This window comes from Phyllostomus hastatus, unplaced genomic scaffold (genome assembly GCF_019186645.2).
Source record: "Phyllostomus hastatus isolate PE091 unplaced genomic scaffold, TTU_PhHast_1.1 phas_scaffold_129, whole genome shotgun sequence".
Taxonomy (NCBI): domain Eukaryota; kingdom Metazoa; phylum Chordata; class Mammalia; order Chiroptera; family Phyllostomidae; genus Phyllostomus; species Phyllostomus hastatus.
In genome coordinates, this window is record NW_025334009.1 from 5487696 (window position 1) to 5511272 (window position 23577).

A 23577-nucleotide genomic window follows, 5' to 3' on the forward strand; every position below is an offset into this window, starting at 1 on the left:
CTTAGTATAAGTTACTTCTGATTCAGAGTACTGATGTACTTACCAATTTGTGTTACAGCGGTGAGGAGATGAAGGAAGGTTCTAGGCTTCTGTAACAGCTTTTCCTCTTCCTGGGACACTCTTTCCTTCTATCAGAACTCTGTGTACTGGAGTTTGTTTCCTGTTGGGAACCGCCCTGCCTGGTTTCAGAAGCTGTAATCCTCCGTGGCTAAGGCTGAGTAAAAAGACCTCGGGACGGTAAACCACTATGGAGACAAAGCTTATCTTCCTGGTAGGGATTCCGCCTCTGCCCCTTTTACTTCACCCTGCTTGGCCGTGGGCGGATGACCAGTTAGCCAATGATGGGTAAGATTCCTCAAAGGAGGGACGACCTAAGACAGGCATGGTTGCAAAGGGCCCCCCAGGGAAGGGCTTGGGGGGCTATGGAAAAAGGGGGTGATGGGCCGTTCCCCCTTGGCTTTGACATAGCCTGAGTCCTCATTTTGTCTGCAGGAAGTCCCCTAATCCCTAATCTCTTGGCCGCCTTACTTCCCCTGCCTGACTTAAGCCTGAAACAATGCCTTAAGCCAGAAACAATGCTGGAGGTGGGTGTGGCCCTGTGCTAGAAAGGGCGGGCTCCCTGAGATGATCAGGCCTAAGAAAGAATGCGTAAAATCCTATGAAACCTACTTTGCTAATAGCCTCAATTTAAATGATAAAGGTACAAGCATGAAGTGAGTTTGTTCCCCAAAGTTTTATGGCCCTTTAGCTATCTGACCCTGACTTAGAATAAGCCCTCAGAGTTCTTTGAATGTTATCTATTGTTTAATCATTTCTGCCTGATAGTGATTGATGAACTTTACATATACACCTTGTATTCCTGTGCAAATGGAACCCAATAAAAGCTTGTCAAGACAAGGGCCAGGGCACTTTCCTCTTGAGAGTGGCCTAGCCGCTCTGAAGCGTTCTCCCCTTGAGAGAGTGGCCGCGCCATCCCTTTTTCTCCACAGGACTTGGTAGTCCGTGTGAATATATCTCATCTCGTCCATAACGTCTGGGACACTGCGGGCCAGTTTCTTTTACAGATTATATTTTGGATTGTGTTACTGTCCTCACTGAGGTAGTGGGACCTATTTGGAGTCCAGGATAGGGTGGGGAAGGTCTGGGGAAATCTTTATGCATTTCAGAGGGTTCAACTCTATTTTTGTCTGCAGACACTTCAGGCTCTAGGCCAGTTTTGTTTTTAAAAATTTTTATTTATTGATTTTTAGGGAGAAAGAGGGAGGGAGGAAAGGAGAGGGGGGAGAGAGAGAGAGAGAGAGAGAGAGAGAGAGAGAGAGAGAGAAACATTGACTTGTTCCACTTATCTGTGCATTCATTGGCTGATTCTTATGTGCCCTGACTGGGATTGAGCCTGTGACCTTGGCGTATTGGGACAACACTCTAACCAGCTGAGCCACCCAGCCAGGGCCATAGGCCAGTGTTCTAACTCTAGTCTTTATCTGTCAGTTGGCTTTATAACCATCTTTCTGTTTTGTTTTACCTTAGGACAACGTTCACTTTTGTCCTAAGAGCTGTCAGAGAGGTGGCCCGTAAACCAGAAGAGATTGTTAGCTTTATTCCTTAGTTTGCTGTCGGTCCTTGTGTTTGCAGTTTCCATCGGGCACCCTGAGCCAGTTGATTCTCACACACACACACACACACGGTGATTCTATCTAAACAGTACTCTCGATCTGTTTTGTATTCCTGAGCGTTTCAGAGCAGAGACGATCACTGACCACCTAAACAGGAGGAACTGCTTGGCCAAGGGTCTGGAGGTGCATACCCTGTGGCCAAGAAGGTGGCCATGGCTCCGCACTCGACAGTAGGCCAGACAGAGAGAGGGCACATCCATGTGCTTTGTGTACCCAGATATATAATATGTGATGAATAACGACTTTTTTAAGAATTAAAAAAATAGGCGTGGTGTAAAGTTAATAGATGATGGATGCTAATGGATGACTGCTTTATTTTCTCACTAGACATTGAAAGAGATTACTGCTGGGGGTGAGGTCAGTAGTGGTGTTGGTGAGGGGAGATAACTGGCTACCAGCCTTCAGGATCTGGGTTCTAATCTTTAACTTGAGATAATGACTTTTTTTTTTTTTAAGATTTTATTTATTTATTTTTCGAGAGGGAAGGGAAGGAGATAGAGAGCGAGAGAGAGAGAGAAACATCAATGTGTGGTTGCTGGGGGTTATGGCCTGCAACCCATGCATGTACCCTGGCTGGGAATCAAACCTGGGACACTTTGGTTCCCAGCCCACGCTCAATCTACTGAGCTACGCCAGCCAGGGCTGAGATAATGACTTTTCAAATGAGACCGACTGTGAGTGATTAGGGGGCTGCCTTTTCCTGTTGCTTTCCTCCCTCCCACCCCCCCAACCAACCGGTCTTGGTTTATTCTAAATGGGAAGGATGGTGGGTGAGCATGGATTTAGAACCAGGGAATGCAGTTTGGGGCTATTTCATCTAAGCTCTAGGAGACCAAAGTATCTTCTTCCCTGCAGAGAACACTTTTTAAGTGACTAGATTGCTTGTGCTTACCAAACCCTTGGAAAATAGTTCAGTAATACTAAGATTTTGCTTTAAAAAAACCCCTTTTCCCTACATCTTTTTTTGTGCTAACCTTTCCCGATCTGGCGTTATGTCATAGAGCAAGAGAAGTCCTTATAGTTGCCTGTATATATACTAGCCTGTTGCCACCACCTTCTACCTGTCAGTGTTGATGCCTCTTCATCTGTGTCGGGGGCTGGGAGTTGGGCTGTGGGCTTGGGCTGTGGGGTTGCAGGTGGAGGTGTGGGAGAGAGGGTTTATATTGCCTCTGACTTCCAAGTGTGTGTAGTGATCTTTTGGTTCTGCCTCAGCTTGTTCTAAAAAAAAAAAGTCACAAGTTATATAACCTCTAAGTGCCTTGGTGTCCTCATTTTAAATGGGGATAATAATATACCTACATACTAGAATATGTCAACATACTAATCGAATTAACATGTGTAAAGTGCTGGGAATCTGGAATATAAGCACTCAGTCAACGCTGAGATGCTGCTAGAGAGGAATCCCTGTTTTTCCATTCAAATCAGACCCAGCGTAGGTTCAATATTGGGACTAGAATATGAAGTTTAAAGTTCTACAATTAAAAAATTGTTAGAGTGATTTTTTTCACTGGCATTAAATAATACTGAAAGTCTTTTTGTTCATTTGTAGCGATATACCAAAGAAAGGGCAAAATTCTGTAGAGTAAGTGATTTTTAGAAATGGTCAGTATGTGAACTGACTTTTCTCCCTATGATTTCTTTTTTCCTTTTTGTTGCCCGCACAGTAAAAATAGATCTGGTTTCCTAGGTTATCACAGCTTGTAACAAAAGGCTTTTTGATAAAGTTTGCTGTTGGATCAGTGGGATGAGATCATTCCTCCCTAAGTAGTTTGTAATGTCTCAAGTGTTTGCTGCAACAAAAGCCTGCGGGGTAGGCTCGCCGCACAGTGAGTCGGGTCAGGGCAGCAGGGTGAGTTTTCTGTGTGACAGAGTACCACTGATAAGCCGGAGAAAGTGAAAGGCACTTGGCACAACACCTGTGCACTCCGGCTGGCCACGTGCAGGAAGAGATTAGAAGGATAAAGGGGCTCAGGATACACTTGGGGTTGGAACCTGGGCGCAGGCCTCCGCTGAGGTGCGGTGGGTTCAGTGAACACAGCACAGCTCTTCTGTATTTGGATCAGTGCATCTCTAAGTAAAAGTATAACAGACGCTTGGAAACTAGAGAGGGGTGGATGCCATGGAATTATATGCTTTAAAATGTTTGTTCTGTAGAGTTTACCTCAATGAAAATACTTTTTAGGACAACTGGGAGGGAAACTGATATACTTGCTTTCTGTTTGTACCAAATTAAATTGTGCACTTAGGAACTTTAACCAAGGCTTCAGCTTCACGCCATAGATATTGACTACTCAAGAACGGATAATTAAATAGGAGACGAAAATCTGTTAGGAAGGCATGGCATTTAAAAAAAAGATAGCTATTTGGTGCTATTTCTGATAGGGGGATATGGCTGGACTCATCTCGTTGACCCTGAGAAAACCAAAGCATTCTAACCCAGTATAGGAATTGGTCAGAATTATAATACCCCTTATCTGTCACTGCTTCCTGCTTTGGACTGTAGGACTGAGAGGAAATCCTCGTTCTAGTTGATACTCAAGGATGACCATGAACAAGTATCTTTGTTAATCCCCGTGGCCTTTTTCTCACTTATAAGATAGGGAGGTTGGATTCAAATGTCCTTTTTAAAGCCTTATGATTCAGTTGGAAATATTAGCTCCATATTGCTAGTTGTTTTGTTTCTGTGAACATGAATAAGGCTTTATTAGAGTTGGTGGCTGTGGTTTGTGAATCAGCAAAGTTAAGCTGGTTTTCCAGAGTACCAGTGGTAGGACTTCAGATTGGAGCTTTAGTGGGGGGCCAGTTTTCAGTGACTAGAAGCTACTCTTCTACAGGCTGTCCTCCAGACTTACTCAGTCTCTTCAAGGAATTGTACAGTAGTGCGTGTGAGTGCAGTTTGAGGTCTTGGATCAGATTAAAGTCGGAAGTGAATGCTGGTTGTTCAAGGCCCGGGTCCTGACAGGGACTCGAACCAGCAATCCTTTGCTTCCCAGTCCAGTGCTGAGTTCACTGAGCCACACCAGCCACAGCTCACTTTACTAGTTTTAAAATGTGAGAGGAAACGAGATAATGTAAGGTCCCCCCGTACTCTTTTATTATTTTGTATTTTTATGCACGTATTTTTTTTCTTTTGTTAAATTTGTTGGGGTTAATTGGTTAACAAGATACATTTCAAGTGTACAGTTCTGTAAACACATCATCTGTGTATTGCGCTGTGAGCTCGGCAAGGTTGTCACCTTCTGTCATCATGTATTTGACCCCTTTACCCTCTTTAACCTCCTGCCACCCCCCTTCCCCTCCGAGAACCACCATACTGTTGTCTGTGAGTTTTATTGCTTGCTTCTTGCATCCTGTTTTCTATCCCACATGTGTGTGAAATAATTTGATTCTTGTCTTTTTCTGTTTGACTGACTTCACTTAGATATTTTTATGCGTGTGTTTCACTCGAGCTGTGAAGCAGGCAGTGACCGCTCGTGACTCAGGAGAGCGGGAGGTTTACCAGTCTGAGCGCCGTGGTCACAGGGGAGACTGTCTTGTTTCCTCCCCGTGTAGCTTCACGTGGGCCGCAGAGGCTTCTCGCCTGCCCTCCCGAATTCCCGGCATGCCTGCTGCCTCCAGCCGGTGTTTGGCAGATGTACCCGTATTAATTAATTGGTGATGCGTTTTATGCTCCTGTTTCTTCAAGTAAATGGCGAATTCATTCTAATGTGATACAGCTGTATTGGTGGGCGTGTTGTTAGGCGGGGTCTGGGGCGGAGTTGTGAGGAGTGGAAATAGTAAAGCTGACCGTGGACAGGATTTTTTTAGTTGTGGAGAATCCATTATTTTTGTAGTTTGATTCGTTTCACTCTTTCTAGTTTCAGCTAATCGGTTTGTAGCAGTTGCATGTGTGAGTGATGACGGGTTAAAATGAACCGCCCAAGATCTCAGGGCAACTTACACGCGTTACTCACTTACACGAGTTACTTGAACTGCAGATCTGAAAAGCTGTGTTTTAGAAGTTCTACAGAGATAAGAAAGCCGGTTACCTTGTCACCTTCTCCTCGACTTCAGACGTTGTGTTTTTTAATCAAGAAGGTGGTTTTCTGGAAAGATTAAGATTCCTTCTGAAAACTATTAAAGGCAAGGGAAACAAATTCTTGCATACTCTGAGAATACAAGTTGATGGTACTCACTTGATGTGTTAGGCCCACATAAAACCACACAAACTATATTCAGCATTCAAACTAAATGTGCTGGCACATTTTTGTAAAGACGTGTTCGTTTGCCTCTGGCGCCTGGAATAAAGTGTCTGATGGAAAGTGGTTTGGTCGGGAACGTGCCTGTGTCCTGAGGACCGGTTTAAACTCCTGTTTTGTACGGACTGACCACGTTTTCCGAGAACCCACTTGACCGGATGTAATGTGAGCATAGGTGGTTCGGTCTTTCACGGGAATGGCTGGCTGTTGGCGAGGAATTCAATCCCCTGAGTCTGACAAAGCAAACTGAATCCTAAATCTTTAAGTAGGCGTCTAAACCAATGGAACACTAGACAGGTAGGCTTTATGTGTAATAGTAACTGCAGTAATTTTAACCAAAACACTTGAATTTAGTATTGTGACCCCGTGTACCGTACCGACGGACATGGTGTGGTTCCTTTGCAAATAGCACGGGGGGAAGGGCTAGGAGGAGAGCCCGTGTGAGGCCGTGTAACAGGCTCTCTTCTTCGGCTGTGTAGAATTTGCTCTTCATTCCTAATGACATCAGTTTAGCAGCTCCCAAATCGGCACGCTGCTTTTTCTTAAAAACTGTGTGGGTGTGTGTATGTCGAATAAAACTAAAACTTTCTTTAATGTAGGATGTGGCACTTAGTATTAGACCAAGCCATATGAAAATGAGTTTCTATATGTCAAAAACAGTCAAATATCAGTAATTTCATATGGTTCCACCTAATAAGATTCAATACATTTTCTTGAACAGTTAAATCATAGTCAAACAGTAGGCTGAAAAAAGACTCTGTAGATAATTCTTTTTTTTATAAATCAAGCGAGGTGACTTGTCTAAGATCTTATATCCAGCTGTGACAGAGGTAAAGAGGAGCCAGACGACCTGCCAACGGTGAATTATTTTAAATGTGGTCTGTCGTTAAAAACTTGGGATTTTCTTTCTTCTCGTAGAAATAAAGGCATAATCAAAAACTATGTATTTGACCATGGGCTTAATGCCCATGGTACTCTCCATAGAAATGGTCACAAATACCCTTTTCACATGATATGCTTACATAATATATAATACTTTAAATATACTCCTTAGAAATAAGGAGGGTAATAGAGTAACAAATTATATAAAGTTTTATGTAATGTGTTTGTTGTGAGATGCAAAGTTTCTAATAATTTCGGCCGTATTTTACTGATACAAGTCCGAATGTGAGAACCAGTGGCAGTCACAGTATTTGGGATGGATGTCTGTGAGATTTTCAGAAGCATTTTTGTAGAAATTTAAGGTCCCACATGTTGTATGGGAAACCATCTTGCTGCCTTGTGTGGTCTTTAACAAAAGAACCTGGTTCTTTTCAGTAACTAGTGTAATTTTTAGAGACTCTGTTGATCAGTTTCTGTATTTGCAAAATGGGGGTGCTAGACCTGTGAGATCTTGGTATTAGTTGGGTAATTAATGCTATCTGCTGTGACATAATCTAGCATGTCAGTAGCTTTGCACAATTAAGGTTTATTTCTTGCTTCCCGTGATGACTGAAGAATTCCGGTTCCTTCCATCTGGTGTCTTGGAGTCCTCCACGGGATCCTTTTTATTTATTTGGTTGAGAGCAAAGAGCACCAGCAGGGAGGAGCTTATTTACCGCGTTGTGGTGAAGGGTATTGCTTCATCTTGCCTTCCACTGACAGGACCCAGTCATACAGTCTCAACTTGTGACTGCAAGAAGGTAGGAAATGTCCTTCAGAACACTCTGGAAGGAGCAACAGGGCGGGGAGCTTGAGCGCGTCTCCGCCCCTCTCCCATTCCGCTTGTATGGCGCCCAGTTCCGAACTGACCCCCAAAATCTTTCTCTTACTGCAGGGTGTGGTTTGTACCTTCGATTACTCAGCATTTGCTTCGGAATTGCTTGGAAGAAATTTAGTTTGGATAATTTGTGGTTTTAGTTTGTAAAACTCTGTGGTGCTGGCTCTATTTACGAGTTTTTTCCTCCCCCAAGATGGCTATATCATGTAATTTTCTTTTGTAATTTCATTTGTGGTTTAAACTTCTTTTATCTCATATGCCTTGCTCATTTTTGAAGGATTAAAAATGCACTTATGGCAAAAATCTTCCAGTGCTTGTACCAGAAATACAGCCGTCGGATACTGAACACAGCCAGCCTCAGAGCCGCCGAGCCCTCGTCCACCCATGTGCAGCCTGCCAGCCCACTAGCAGAAGGGAGAACAGACCAACCTTTTCCTCTCTCTTAAAGGTCAGCACAGGCAGACTTGCAGACCAATAGAGAAGCACATTCCAGTGAGGAGGCAAAGTTCTCATTGCCTTCTGCCCACTTAAGATTAAACTTCAACAGTCAGCAAAAGCCTTTTAGCTTTGATTTCAAAAGCTGCTGTTTTAGAGCTGGCCCCACCCCCTTTCCTTTCCTCTACAGATACAGTGTGCATACACCCTTTTACACCTAAGGACAAAATACAGTTCCTCACGGACCCGCCTGTGTCAGGAAATCTGATGAGTGTTCTAAGTGTCAGTATTAAATGCATTCTTTTCTCAAAATATGTGAGATCAAGATAAGGCCACTGTTCAGGTTGCATTGTGTTTGAATCAATGCTTTCTTGTGTGGTTCCCTTCCAGCAGCCCTCCTCCCCCCAACTTTTACTTGTCTTCTTGTTCCTTATTGTTAGAAAAATATGTCATCTGTACCACATATGGTCACTCTGCTTTTAAAAATTACACTGTCTGAGGAAAGGTTAATTTTGGACAGTTGTTTCTCAGTGTCATGCGTTACCATCAGCCTGGGACTTTTCATTTTTGCTACAGGCTGATTTTACTGTTGTTTGGGTACTGCGGCCTTCCTGGGCCACTGTGTTCATTTGTCTTTTTTTTTTTTTTGAATCTGCACTGAAAGTTCTTTTTCAGAAAGGGTGTCTGGAAACATAAGTGATTTGGATTTATTGCTTGTTTGAATTTGCCACTTGGTCCTCATTTGATAAACGTCAATAGGTTGGGTATAAAATTCTAGGTTTAAAATGTCAGTTTTAAAAGACATCCCTCTATTGCTGTCTAGCATTTAGTGTTGCAGTTAGAAATCAGAAGACAATCTGTTTCTCATAACTTAGTACTTCTTGGGGAGTTGTTTTTTCCTTTTCCTCCTCCTGTTTCTGTCTCTCTGCTCCCTGTATCATCATCCTTGCATCCCTGCCCCTCCTTTTTGCTGTGATTTTTAATTTTTTAAAAAAGGTTTTTATTTATTTATTTTTAGAGAGGGGGAAGGGAAGGAGAAAGAGAAGGAGAGAAATGTCAGTGTGTGATTGCCTCTTGCACACCCCCCACTGGGGACCTGGCCCGCAACCCGGGCATGTGCCCTGACTGGGACTTGAACTGGCGACCCTTTGGTTCACAGGTGGGCACTCAATCCACTGAGCCACAGCAGCCAGGGCTAAAACTAAACTTTTTATTTTGAGATAATAAAGTGTGAATACTCTTCCCTTTATCCAATTTCTCCAGCACTAAGTCATCTTAAAATCATATAATTTATTATTCCTGGACAGAGACAAATGAGCTGATACTATAGTTAACATTTTAATAATTGTGAAGGTTTTAATATTTGATGCAGTGATGTTAACATTGGTGGTGGCAGCTGATCTCTTGAATAAAAAGCTGTTTGTTTCTGCCCCATTGCATCATGTTGTTGTGCTTTTCTGAAAGCAGGGAGCTATTTTTATTCCTCCGCCTAATAACGATAAGGCGGCCAGCACGGAGGGCTGGCGCGCGGGGCTGCTCCCGCTTGGCCTGCTTTTCAGGGTCGCTCAGGCGGCGGCTGTGCCGGGAAGCAGAAGCGAGGCGAATAGTCCCAGTTCATGATGACTCTTCAGACTCGGATCTGTTTATTCTTTTTCTTTCTCTGAAGAGTGTCTGTAGTGTTGGCACCTCTGATTCATTTCAAACTAGACACGTTTTTTTGTTTGCTTCTGTTGTGCCGTTGAAGAACCGTTTAGTTCGCCCCTTGGTTTTGTTGGCTTTGCCCCTTTGGCCCATCTTTTGAGTAAAGTACTGTGTTTTGCTCTGTATGATGTGCACCTGTTTGCCCAGATTTTTGAGGGAGAAATAAGGGTGTGCATTATACATGGGTAGTATCAATTCTGTCTCTATATAAATGTTTTTAATTCTTTTATTTATGCTTATGTGTTAAAAGTGTAACTCTAGAAAGCAATAACAATATCCATATGCAAAATATCCTTTCTACAACAAAAAACAAGTATCTAAATATAAATAAATAAAAAATTGAGTTAAAAAGTTAAAACGGACAACTGTACTTGAACAACAATAAAAAAAAGTAAAAAAAAAAAAAAGATTTTTTTTTTTCCCCTGGGCCCTGGCTAGTGTGGCTCAGTGGATTGATTGAGTGCTGGCCTGTGAATCAAAGGGCCGCCAGTCCATTCCCAGTCAGGACACACGCCTGGGTTGCAGGCCAGGTCCCCAGTAGGGGGCACAGGAGAGGCAACCACACACTGATGTTTCCCTTCCTCTGTGTCTCCTTCCCTGCCCTTCTTTAAAAATAAATAAATGAAATCTTTTTTTTCCTGAAGGTTTGGGCCAAAAACGTGGGTGCACTTATACACGGCAAAATACGGGTAGTACCCTAAGAGAGGGTATACCTGTCATTTAGTCATGGTGGTCTTCGACCTTTAAGACCTAGTAGTTTGTAGGAGCTGCTGGCGTGCTGGGTGGGGCAAAAATAGGTTTACAGTTGTGAGTACATGAAACACAGAGTTTATTTATTTATATTTTTTATTGTTGACACTATTACAGATATCCCCCATTCTCTCCTTTGCCTCCTGCCCCCCAGCCCCTGCCCCCCATTTTTGTATTATTATTAGTTATGTATTACAGTTATTCATATGAACAACTGTAAAGCTGCATTTGCCACGCCTGTATACAGCTAACTGCAGCACAGATCAGACTGCCCCTGCTAGAACGGGAGTACAGCTGATGTGTTGTTTGTTAGTTCTGAATGGCACCGGGAGAACAGATTCTGTAAAGGCAGTCACAGAGAGGGTGACAGGATGCGGACCGCGATTCCGAAATGTTGACAAACAAGGGGGGAGCAAAGAGGATTTGAAGTGTGGAGAGCAGTATCAGCAAGGGGAGGGGAGGAAGGAACTTTCCTCTATCCTCAAGGTGCTTGTGGCTGGTCTAGTATCAAGGAAACCTGAGACGGACTAACAGGAGAAAAGAACCAAACGTAACACATATGTGCGGGGACCCCGTGCACACGAGAGAGCCAGAGACGGGAAGGGAGACGGGCATCGGAGGCATCCGCGCTGGGGGTGAGGCGGGGCACCTGAGGCGGTGCGGTGGGAGGTCATGGGAGGGAGAGCGCGTGTTCAGTGATTGCTCGTTTTCTCTGCCATATAAATAGGTAAAAGGTCATTTCTGATTTTCACTCTTACTCTGGGCCAAGCCCCTAATTTAAATTCTTCTAGATAGTTAAGGGGATAGCAGAAGTTTCTTTTGAGTCCTCAGGGTTTCGGTTACCTTTACTTCGCAGTAATCCGCATCCCACAGAGGCACCTTCCGAGCCCCTGCAAAGGGTGCACGGCGGTGCTGTCCGTGACAGGCTTGTAAGATGGCAGCTGGCCCCATGCGGCCAAAATATAGGGAGACCCTACGTGGGAACCTGCTGATGGCTGTGGTGGATTATAGGCCTGGATCTTCTAGGATGGTGTGGCTTTGAGGTCACACTAAGGAGTTTGGATTTTTTAAAAAAGATTTTATTAATTTTTTTAGAGAGAGAGGGGAGGGGAGGGAGAAGGAGAGGGAGAGAAACATCGATGTAAGTGTGAGAGAGACACATTAATCAGTTGCCTCTCCCACTCGCCCTGACTGGGGACCGAACCCGCCGCCCAGGCACGTGCCCTGACTGGGAATTGAACTGGTGATCATTCGTTTTGCAAGATACACCCAACCAACTGAGCCACACCAGTCAGGACTGGATTTTTAAAAATAGGCATTGGGGTTCTTTTAAATTTACTGGGATGTTTTCTTGGTGTTCGAACTCAGGTCCCCAACTGCCTTCATCCTTTTAAGAAGAAAAGGTAGGGCAAAATGAATTTTTTTTTAAGTATTGTGATGTTGTATCAGATAAAGGCAGAACTTGTTAAATTCTAAGATTTTGCCAGTTTTGGCATACCCTGCTTCTGTCTCTGGCTCTCCTCTTGGCCAGACCCTCGGTTCCAGCTCGTCTGTAAGTGGTTTGTTTACCCTGGTTCTTCTTTGTTGTCAGAGTGAGGGGGTTGGATCCTAGACTGTTTGAACTGCTGGTTTTAAACAGGCCTTCAGAGGGTTTAGGTGGCTAGAAATTTTTGGATAGATGTAAGCAAGCTCTGACTTTTTTTTCTTTGTCTTGGGATGAATAATAAAGTTTTGAAAAATATTTTCTCTTTTTCCAAATTTGGGGGCATTAGGTATTGAGAATCTTAAAATTCACTCTCTCTTTTTTGTAAAAAATAGAGATGAAATGGAAGATTCTGTCCTCAGGATGGTTATAGCAGAAATGTAAGTGCTGTGTCATTGTCGTCTCTTGTTCTGGCCCACATACCCAGACTTAGGGACTGTCTGTATCACATGGCTAACAGTGGGAGGTATCCAGTGTGGATTTTTCTTCTTGGAGAAATAGATTTAAATTCACTTGGACGGAAATGTAGCAGGCAGGTGCCTTACGCTGCAATGTATTCGGTCAGGACTGAACACAAGCTGCCCGCATAGTTCCTGTAAGTAAGCTCGGCCTTCTGCCTTGTGCTGCAGGGTTCTCTGTGTGTGAGTACGTCTGTGCCTGTGTTTGCAGTGTTTTATGGTTAGAGGACAGGGCTCCCTAAAATAGCAGTGGAAACAGGAACTCTGTTTTGGGGACTGCATGGGAATAAAGTGTATCAGCTGGGTGATGGCCTCAGCTGTTCTAGCAGTCGGGCTCTCTTTTGTTGCTAATCAGTCCTATGCGGAGCGGGACAGGTGACGGTTCAGGACAGAGCCGTGCGGAGTCCGGACATTCTGCTAGTTTGTGATAGGACCGCTGTTGTCCTGTCGTCTGTACGGTGTGTAGGGAGGCACCTGGGGTAGAAAATGAGTCTGTTCTCCGGGGCATTTAGAGTTCATTGCTCAGGATAGTCAGTATGTTGCTAAATTGCCATTTGCTAGTCTGGTTCTGGGGGAGAGCAGGAGAAGTTCAGGTTAGCTGAGCGGAGAGGTGGCTCTGAGCTGTACGAGGTGGTGGCTGACTCCCCCAGAGGTCCTTAATAAAGACGTGGTTTTCCTTAGAACAAAATACAGTTTTGATTGAATGTATAAATCAAGCTTTTCTAGATAATTAAGTTAGGAGCAGAACACAGTCTCCAAACAAGGTTAAGCTTGATGTGCGCTAGGCCTCTGAAAGAAATTCATGAAAACAAAGTACTGAGGAGTAAAGTGCCCCGTTAGCAGCCGAGAGCCTGCCAGGCGAACTGAAACACTGTCGCGTTCAGTGTGGCATCTTCACGATGCAGGCTGTCCCCTCACCGTGTCCGAGTGTAAATGGTCTTACAGTCACATTGGGACTGGCCGAGATGCTGGGTTTTCCCAAGCCGAGAAACAGCACTGCCATTTGGCCACAGCACTCTCGCTGACATCCTGGGATAGCAGCTTGGTTGTCGGCTTCGGAATATCAGTCATGCAAAAAAAAAAAAGTGTTGAAGAAAATATTAGCCCGTGTATCTTCCCAGTTCTGTGTCTCCTCCATAACTCACCCCTCCAACCCCGCCCATCCTTAAAAACAGGACAGATTATCAGTTACAGAGAAAATTTAATTGAGCATGATAAGCCGTCTTCTACCTTGAAGAATTATTAAACATTTATTAAGTTGGTTATTGGGAACTCAGAATGCATTTCCCTTAGATAACAAGGTTATAAATGATCATTTTGTTTCTAAACTAGTCCAGGTCATTGAGAAAAACATTTCTTCTTTTCTTCCAAAATCGTGAGGTGGTATTTGAAAGAGGGCAAGCTTGCCTGTGGCCATTGCATTGCCTCCGCTTCCCCCTCCTCGGGCCCACTTGCCCTCTTCCAGCTTGATGCCTTCTCCAGATGGCTTTCTTCCCTGAAGCCTCCATGTCGCTGCATTCTTTTTCTCCCTTTCCACACCACACCCGGAAACTCAAGACACTTCCATTGGAATTTCTCACTGGGATCAGGAGGAAAGTTACTTGATAAGAAGTAATTCACACGTGGTCCGTCTGTTTAACCCTTGCCTCCTTTTAAATTGTGAAGTAGGATTCTGTATTTTTTGAAATAATGCTATCTCAAATGCATCTTGGTTGAAAAAATATTAGAGTGTTATGAACAGCGGCTGAGTATGTTGGTGGAAACTAGGCTTCTCTTCTTCCTTTTTGTGAGTTTTCTTCTTCCACCTTAGCTCCGCAGCAGCACCTCGGGGGCGGGGCTGTCGGGAGGGGAGGGCAGAGGCAATGACAGGCCATTTGCAAGCGAGATTGCGAATTTCTCATCAGAAGGAATGAGCACAGATCCCGAGTGACTGACTATAGATAAGATGACCTAAAATATTCAGGAGGACTTCTAGGAGCTTAAAAAGTCGTCCATACTGTGTGTATTTAAATCAGATACGAACACTATTTAATCTCTTTAGACCTAGAAAATATTTTCTTCGTAGTTATTAATTCTCGAGTTTGTGATCTAAAGTAAACCATACAGCAGAGAAGGTGCTTGTGACCTCATCATATATTCTTATGTGGACTCTCTGAGGACACAGCTATAAATAGTAAGAGGGCAGGCAGGAGACCAGAATTCTCTCCCGTGCTGCATCGTCACGTCATGTCATTATCGGTTTGCCTCGCTCTACCTGTTTTCACAGCCCTTCTAGAATACCAGGGAGTTTCGCTTCAGACGTGTAGTCAGAATGAAAGATCAGATGTCCACAGTGCTGTGTTGAAAACTGGGTGCTCTGGGCGCCGGGTTAAGTAAGACGGGGCTCACGTTCTGGCGGAGCGGTGTTAGCCAGCGCTGGGTGGAGTTTCTTCCGCCCCAGTCAGATTTGCTCAGACAGGGCCCCGTGCACTGATGAGGCTCTCCCTTTGCTAAAAAGCTTTTACTAAACCTGAACCCAGTTGTAACTGAGAGTACTTGATATATAAAATACTTCACTACTTTAACAGTGTGAATTCACATTCACGTTGAGGATCTGTATGACATTTATTTGTTTCTGACTTCAGTGATGAAACTGAATTATAAGTAGCTTCTAGAATAATCGAGCTAGGAGCCACGTAACTCACCGTCCTCATTTTACAGATGAGGGAGCTCAGCCCCGGAAGGTGACTCACTGAAAGGCACCGTGAGAGTCTGAGTAAGCTGGTGCTTCCCCAAAGCGTAGGAGCTCCTGGACCCAGCTCTCTCGTCTGGCCTCCAACTACCAAACCCATTGAAAGTTAACTCTCTTCATCATCATCATCCATGTGAATAAAAGATGAATGCTATAAATAGTGAGAGAGATTTATAAAAGTAGATACTTCTCATTCACAAGGGTGCATCTTTAGACTTTCCTGAACATCTAGATTTGAGACTAATAGCCTGTCATATCCTTTTGTCCACAAGCCATAAACATTTTAAGGCATAAATGAGTATCGGGTGACCTTAAATGAGTATGGAAGTGTGGGAAGAAACTTATTAATTTATTAAAATCAATTCTGGAGCACTTGCAGAACCAGTTTAACAGATCCGTGGAGCACTTGAGGAATTTACTGTGCAGATTTTAGAAAGAATACATAGTTGGGAGCTCTCTCGGATACATTGAGAACCAGAGCCTTCTAAGAGCCAGCCCTTGCACTTGCAGCACAGCGCCGGCCTTGCCTTTACAGCGTCACTTTCCATAAGGAGGTGTTGTGTGTGTGTTTACATCATCCTTCTATTTATATGTGGTGACAAGAAGAGAACGGCCCAGCTGTGTCGGGTTGTGGATGCTGGCTGGCTGGCTGGCTGGGTGCACCCCGAGCCACGTGACCTTCCCGTTGTCCATCTATTTTTCTATCCCTTTTACCTTCTTAGGCTGAATTTAAGCTGCTGTTCATGAACCACATGTCGGCTCAGGAAGTAGTTTGGGAGGTGGCGGCAGGGGTGGGGGGGCGTTGGCAAGGGGCTGGGGGGAAGGATTACAGTGCATAAAAGCTGCCCTTTAAGAATCTGCACTCAGATAAATGAGGTTTAAAATGTATTGCTAGATTTTCTGTATTTTCCTGTGTGCTGAATTAGAAAAAGTTTGAGTAGATTGCATGAAATGTGTCATAATCATGTATTTCCAGCAAAAATAAATCTATTGGGCTCTTATTGTGTGGTGTTACAGAGAGTACAGGTGTCCTTCCAAATTCTCCTTGATTATGGAACTAGTCATAGACATTCTTTTTTGTTTTTGGTTCATGACAGCTTTCATAGGCTAACGGATAGTAATGGTTATAGGCAGAAAAGGGGAAAGCAATGACTTTTATGGAACTCTTTGATGTGAGAATTAGGCAGGCTTTTAAAAAGTTCTTCAACGGGTCATTTTTTCAGCATTTTCCTTGACAGGATCTGAAGTAACAATAATACTTAGTATTGCTAAATAGAATTATTTTGTTAATTTTTTCTGTCATTACTTTTTATTTATTTATGTATTTATTTTTGGCTTTAGGGTTAACAATTAGCCAAAGTGTTTTATTTTTTAAAAAGATTGTATTTATCTTTAGAGAGGGGAAGGGAGGAAGAAAGAGGGGGAGAGAAATATCAATGTGCAGACGCCTCTTGAGCGCCCCCTACTGGGGACCTGGCCTGCAACCCAGGCATGTGCCCTGACTGGGAATCGAACCTGGGATACTTTGGTTCGCAGCCCGTGCTCAATCCACTGAGCTATGCCAGCCAGGGCTAAAATGTGTAAATTTTTAATGAGAGAGAATATTAAGAGGGTTTTCTTATATTTGGATTCATATGTCCTGATAATCCTGAATTTTCTTAGCTTAAATGTCTTATTGGTAGGACAAAATTTAAAATAAAACAGTAGTGACAAATAAACCGTGAAGCGCACTGCCAAATACCCAAATGAAGTAAGCAGTTCTTCCTTTTCTAAGTCTCTGCAATTTTGGAACAAGAGACTAACTTCTTTTATGGTGTTGGTTATATCAGTATATACTCAAGTTCAAGAAACTAGTTACAGATGCTTTCATAACTGAAACCAAAACAGTTACGGAATTATTTTTACAGCATGCATGGAAATTACACTTTGGGACTGACGAAGCAAAGGCAATAAAAAAGGTCCAACTCTGAATAATGTTATTAGTACACACATTTAACAAACTGCCATATGGCAGGGAATCAAAATTTTCATTACAATTTCATTGTAATTTTCATTACAAGACTTACAAGATAAGTCTATACTCTTTAGTACCTGTGTTTAGTTTCTAAATAAAATTCTGAGGATAAACTATTTAAAGTGATAAATGACTAATTCAAAACAAGATATTACAGACACATTGCTTAAATGTATATAATAGTGATCATGGCTACTGTGATAAGAAGGTAGAGACTTTAGCATTAAAGAATTCATGCTTAAAAACCTGAGATTGAAGTAATCCTTTGTATTATTTAGAGAGAAGCTCATAAAAATTGTACTGTGGATCTCTTCTGGCCATTAAATAACATTATCAAAATGGTGAGCCGATGAAATCCCAGCCACCCTAGTCCCACTGCTTTCAGCTTTACACGTGACCCAGTGGGACCCGAAAACTCTGCCGTTTGCAGCTGCAGTGCGCTGGCTGTCCACGGCGAAATTTTCATAGTTTACCAACCTAAAAAGAGAATTCCAAGTTCATACAGGAATGATTCTTTATATGTCCATTGAAAGATAATTATTGACTTTAAAAAAATGGCTTTACTTAGTTGACATTTTAAAGATATAAATGAATTAATCACGTTACCGGGCCTCGAGTAGATGACAGAGTTTATGACTGCAAAGCAGAAATTCAGCTTTGAGAAAGTAAATGCGTCACTAGTGCATTTAGCCCTTCTGTAGAAATCAGATTTTATTAGAATTAGTAGTGTAACAGCTGTGTATGCCTGAAGCAAGCTTCATTATTTTGAAATACTAGATACTAAGAAAGATTATGGTTTAGGATCTCATTAGCATAATCATGAGAAATTTAAACATCACATTTGCTTTAACGAATCAGAGAAAAAGCTCTTTCTACTGCCCTTTCGTATTTGAAAAGACCGTCATTTGAAAATCTTGATGAGGAATTATGTCAGGCATTTCAGATAAGAAGCCTGATGTAAAATGGGCACATGGAAGCAGGCTCAAACTTAACCATTAATCTTTTGAAAATATTTTATTTCGAAATCTACACAAATTTAGTATTTCCAAATCTTAGTATTTTAACTTGCAATTATATAAAGCCTAAATAGTGAGCCCTGGCCAGTGTGGCTCAGTTGGTTGGGTGACGTCCCACAGAGCAAAAGGTTGCTGGTTCGATAACGGATCAGGGCGAATGCCTGGGTTGCGGGCCTGGTCCCTGGCTGGGGTGCATAGGAGGGGCAACCCATCGATGTTTCTGTCCCACATAGATGTCTCTCCCTCTCTTTCTCCGTACCTTCCCCTCCCTCTCCAAAAACAAAACAAAACAAAATATATATATATGGTGAATGTTTTTAACAAGCATCATATATAGATATGACCCTCCCCTTCCCGACAGCATTCTCTGTCCTGGACATACAGTTTTTTTCTGGCCACTTGCCTAGAAGTAAGTCTTGCTCCTGGGTTTATCCCCTCTCTGCTTTGTTCTGTGTCGTAGAACTGAGCTTACAGTCTGTGCTAGTCTGGTTTATTATCTCCACGTGCTTTAAGCCTCTGTGCTACCGCTCTTGTACTTTCTACAACATTGAAACACACAGCAAAGCCTTTTAGTTGTTGGATTTGGGAACTGGGGGTGGGTTCGCTTCTGATTTCTCAAGGTTCTCAATGCATCTGCTTTGTGCGTATTTTGTAACTGGTAGTCTCACAGTTTGGTCTTATTTGGGAAGTAAGAAGAAATAATGATTAAAAATTATGACTCTTGTATTTGTATCACAGGATGGACAAAGTGGGAGGAGAGTGTTTGGGGACAAAGATGAAGATAGAATGACTGTATTCCTTGCTGTGTGTATTTCTTTTTCCTTAGTACATTCGTCGGAGACAGGTGGACAATAGGAGAGAGTCTGAAAGGCGAGCTTGACTGTTAAGTGTCTTGATTCATAGTAAATTTCGTCTTTTAAAAGTTTGGGTTGGGGAAAGACTATGTGTATTTGTTGGGATTCTTTAGTCAACAGAAACAGATTGCCTAAATTAGGCGAAGGGAAGATTGGAAGGTCGCTCACTCTTAGACTTGAGCATGAAGACAACCAGGGCAACCGAACAGCGCCACTCGTGACCTTCCTTCCAGGATGTAGTCGTGAAACGGTCCTTTCCAGCCACTGTCTTCCTGTCTTCTGATTGGCCAGACTCCAGTCATGTGTCTAACCCTGTTCGGTGTAAAGGGGGGGGCGGGGGAGATTAGACAGAACACGTTTCTGGGCAGGCGGAAGCAGTAGCCATTACTCCATACAACTGAAAGGTTGCGGTTTGATGTGCGTGTACCTGGTCAAGCTCATATGCCCCCTTAGGAGTCTCTTGGGAGATTCTGTTCATAAACAGGTTCTTCAAAAGCAGAGATGCCACCCTGCAGACTTTTTACTTTCTATTGTGCTGGGTATGTATTGGGAGTTTAATTTATCGCAGGCCCTTTGGCTCTTTTTACTACATTATTTCTGTATTTTCTTGGCTATTCACCTACAGTTTTGCCGGTAGATTATACTACTTAATTTCAGGGTATGTTTGAAAATTGAGAACCTGGTATTCTGTAAAGACGGTAATGTACATGACCACAGAGAGGAACGACCTCTCTCAGCGAATTCAGAGAACGTGTCCGTATTTTTCGTGCCGGTAGGGCTGAGTGTGGCGTGCTGTTGGCATGGCTGTCCCCGAGTGAATCGTGAACAAGCAGGAGTTAACCCGGGATGAGGCCCGTGCTCAGTCTTTGGTCAAGAAAGGTGACTTCGTTTGCCTGATAGTAATGTAGCCTTTTTTTATGGGAATCTAATCTAATCTGACCTCTCTTTGCTTTTTCTTTTAAGAATTATTCTGGGGTATGATTTGGAAATGAAGATATATGGACTATTTGAAAGGGTTATAAGGCTTGAAATGAAATTATCTGATTTGAGTCTTACTGGGTATAACCTAGGATAAATTGATTCTTTTTTTTTTTATGCTTGATGTTTCTCACTAAAGAAAAGAACAGAGTAGCACTTGCCCTGTTTGCCTCCCAGAGATGTGAGAAGAAGGTGTTTACCTTGGGAAAGACTGTCAGTTACTGGGCGTTTTAATTTTCTAATCTGTAAAATGAACGTGTCTCTTCTAGATCTAAATGTCTGGATTTTTGTTGTTGTTGTTGTTGTTGTTTCTTTAAAAATCTGACAAGGGTTTCAAGGAATGTTTTCCCCTTTGCAGTACTCATGATGTCAATCATTTTCCCTCTTTGACCAGGCAGTCGCAGTGGTGCAAAATGGCCGACCTCAGCCTTGCAGACGCATTGACAGAACCACCTCCAGAAATTGAGGGAGAGATTAAACGGGACTTTATAGCCACCCTGGAGGCAGAGGCCTATGATGATGTTGTGGGAGAAACTGTTGGAAAAACAGACTACATTCCTCTCCTGGATGTTGATGAGAAAACCGGACAGCCAGAGTCGAAGAAGAAACCATGCCCAGATACTAGCCAGATTGAAGGTGAGTAGTTACACGGAACTGGATATGCAGTGTTCAGAGGGTAGATTAGGGATTATGCTTTGGGTCGTGATCTTGGAAACCTTGAGGAAACTGAACTGAGTTTTTTAGTATAGGCTGGTAACTTTGTTTATCTAGATTTCTCCTTTTTTTCTTTTAAGATTTTATTTACTTTTTAGAGAGAAGGGAAGGGAGAGAGAAAGGGAGAGAAACATCAGTGTGCAAGGGAAACATTTATCGGTTGCTTCTCGCACTCCCCCAGCTAGGGACTGAACCTGCAACCCAGGCATTTGCCTTGACTGGGAATCGAATCTGCAGCCTTGTGGTTCTCAGGCCAGCACTCAATCCACTGAGCCACCAGCCAGGGCTCTTGATCTAAATTTCTTTATTTGAAACCAAGATAGGTTCATACCCTTTAGTTGAGTGTGTGTTCATAAAGCAGTAGATTACTTTTAACTCTAAGGTTTCTTCTGTAGTGTCTCAACTTCTGCATAATCTTCCTCTTAATTTCCTAAATTCCACTGTCTGCAGTGCCTTTTCTTTGAAAGTAACTTTGAAAAGTTACAGACATAATACTGTGTGTTTACATCAAGATTTAATTTAGAATGGAATCAAATGCTACTTGACTTTTGGAGTAATCCCAGGTCAGGATTAAAAAATGATTAAACCCTTTAAAAGAGTTGTGGGTTTTTTTTTTTTTTTAATATAGCACTGGATGAGATTTGCTAATATTTGAGGATTTTTGCATCTCTGTCATGTGAGGTATTGATCTGTTGTTTTCTAGTGATGCTTTTTGTCCAGTTTTAGCATTGAGGTCAAGCTGGCATCATAAAATGAATTGGAAAAATTTCTAGAGTAGTTTGTTTAGAATTGATGTTTTTTTCCTTTAATTTTTGATAGACTTCCTCAGTGAAGCCATCTGGGCCTGGAGATTTCTTTGTCGGGTTTTTAACTAGGAATTCAGTTTCTTTGACAGGTGATACAGAACTATTCAGGTATTTATTTCTTCTCAAGTGAGGTTTGGTAGTTTGTGTCTTTGAAGGAACTAATCTATTTCCTAAATTGTCAAGTTAATGGAGATGAAATTGTAATGATCTTTTAATGTCTATAGGATCTGTTTTCATGAGCCCTCTTTCGTTGTGTTGGTAATTTGTGTTCTTCTTTTCTGGATGAGTCTGGTTAGAGGTTGTTTATCAATTACTAATCTTCATAAAGATCCATCCTTTGCAGAGATCTTTATTATTTTTCTGTTTTCAATTTTTGCACATATTTTTATATTTCCTTCCTTTTGCTTACTATGAATTGATTTGTTCTTTTTCTAGTTTTTTATTTTTTAAAAGATTTTATTTATTTATTTTTAGAGAGGTGAAGGGAGGGTGAAAGAGGGAGGGAAACATCAATGTGTGGTTGCTTCTCGAGCACCCCCTACTGAGGACCTGGCCTGCAACCCAGGCATGTGCTCTGACTGGGAATTGAACAGGAGACCCTTTGGTTTGAAGGTTTTTATTTTTGGTTTGCAAAAATAGCCAGGGCTATTTTTCTAGTTCTTTAAACTGGCAATTTAGATAATTGATTTTGAGACATTACTCTTCTAAAAAAACAAGCATTTAAAAAATTGACATATAATTGACATAAAACACTATATTAGTTTCAGGTGTGCAACATAATAACTTGATATTTGCATACATTGTGAAATGATTACCACACTAAGTCTGTGTAACATCCATCACCACACAGCTACAAATATTTTTTCCTTGTGTTGAGAACCTTTAGGATCTATTCTCTTAGCAGCTTTCAAATATGCAAAACAGTATAATTAACTGTAGTCACATGCTGTACATTATATCCCCTAGACTTACTTATTTCTAAGTGGAAATTTGTACCTTTTGACACCCTCACCATTTTGCCTACCCCACCCCCACAACCACCCAAAATAAGCTTTTAATGTTAGAAATTTTTCTGTAATCATGACTTTATTTATTTGCTATATTCTTACTCCTCTCCCAAGGACATTTTTTCATTGCTTTTAGAGAGAGAGAAACATCGATGTGAGAGAGAAGTGTTGATTGGTTGCCTCCCATACGCACTTGGACCAGGGATTATATGTTCCTGGACCAGGGATGGAACCTGAAACCTAGATATGTGCCCTGACTGGGAATTGAACCCACAACCTTTCAATTACGGGATGATGCTCCAACCAACTGAGCCACACTGGCCAGGGCTGTAATCATGGTTTTAGATGGATCACATAGTTTTTGATATGCAGTGTTTTTATTTTCATTCAAAATATTTTCTAATTTCTCCTGTGAGTTCCTCTTTGATCTACGGGTTATTTAGAAATATGTTAATTTCTCAATATTTGGGGATTTTCCAGATGTCCTTCTGTAATTGATTTTTAGTTTAATTCTGTTGTGGTCAGAAGACATCCTTTGCAGTTGCAGTTTATTTCAGCTTGTCCCAATTTGCTTTAATGATCCAGAACATGGCCTGTGGTGGTCAGTGTTCCGTGTGCACTTGGAACCATGCACATGACGCTGGTAGCATGTGGAGCACTCGCATTAATGTTGGTCAGGTCTAGTTGGTTATAGTGTTCAGGTTTCCTGTATTCTTGCTGACTTTATATCTACTTGTGCTAATGACTTCTGAGAGCTGTTGAAGTCTCCATGTAATTTTGTGGGCTGGCTTTCTTTTGTTTGGTGAGTTTTGAAGATCTGATGTCATATGCAAATACATTTAGATTGTCTTCTTGATGGATCGACGCTCTTATGATCCCTCTTTCTTCCTGATGATATTGTTTGTTCTGAACTCTGATTCTCGTTCTGAAGTCTAATTTTTGTCTGTGTTAGTGTACCTA

General features: G+C 42.3%; 1 protein-coding gene across 23 annotated transcripts in view; it reads left to right on the forward strand.

Moving 5' to 3' along the window:
• The window catches only part of MAP4 (microtubule associated protein 4), a 129906-nt gene that overhangs the window by 19188 nt on the left and 87141 nt on the right, over positions 1-23577 (forward strand). For 22 of the 23 annotated variants that reach the window (XM_045856720.1, XM_045856718.1, XM_045856715.1 and 19 more), the window contains one exon: positions 20485-20726. In XM_045856720.1, the coding sequence (XP_045712676.1) occupies positions 20504-20726 (223 nt within the window). In that variant the 5' untranslated portion in view covers positions 20485-20503. Of the gene's footprint in view, positions 1-12502; positions 12635-20484; positions 20727-23577 lie in introns of those variants that run through there. The other variant, XM_045856719.1, reaches the window with a different exon arrangement.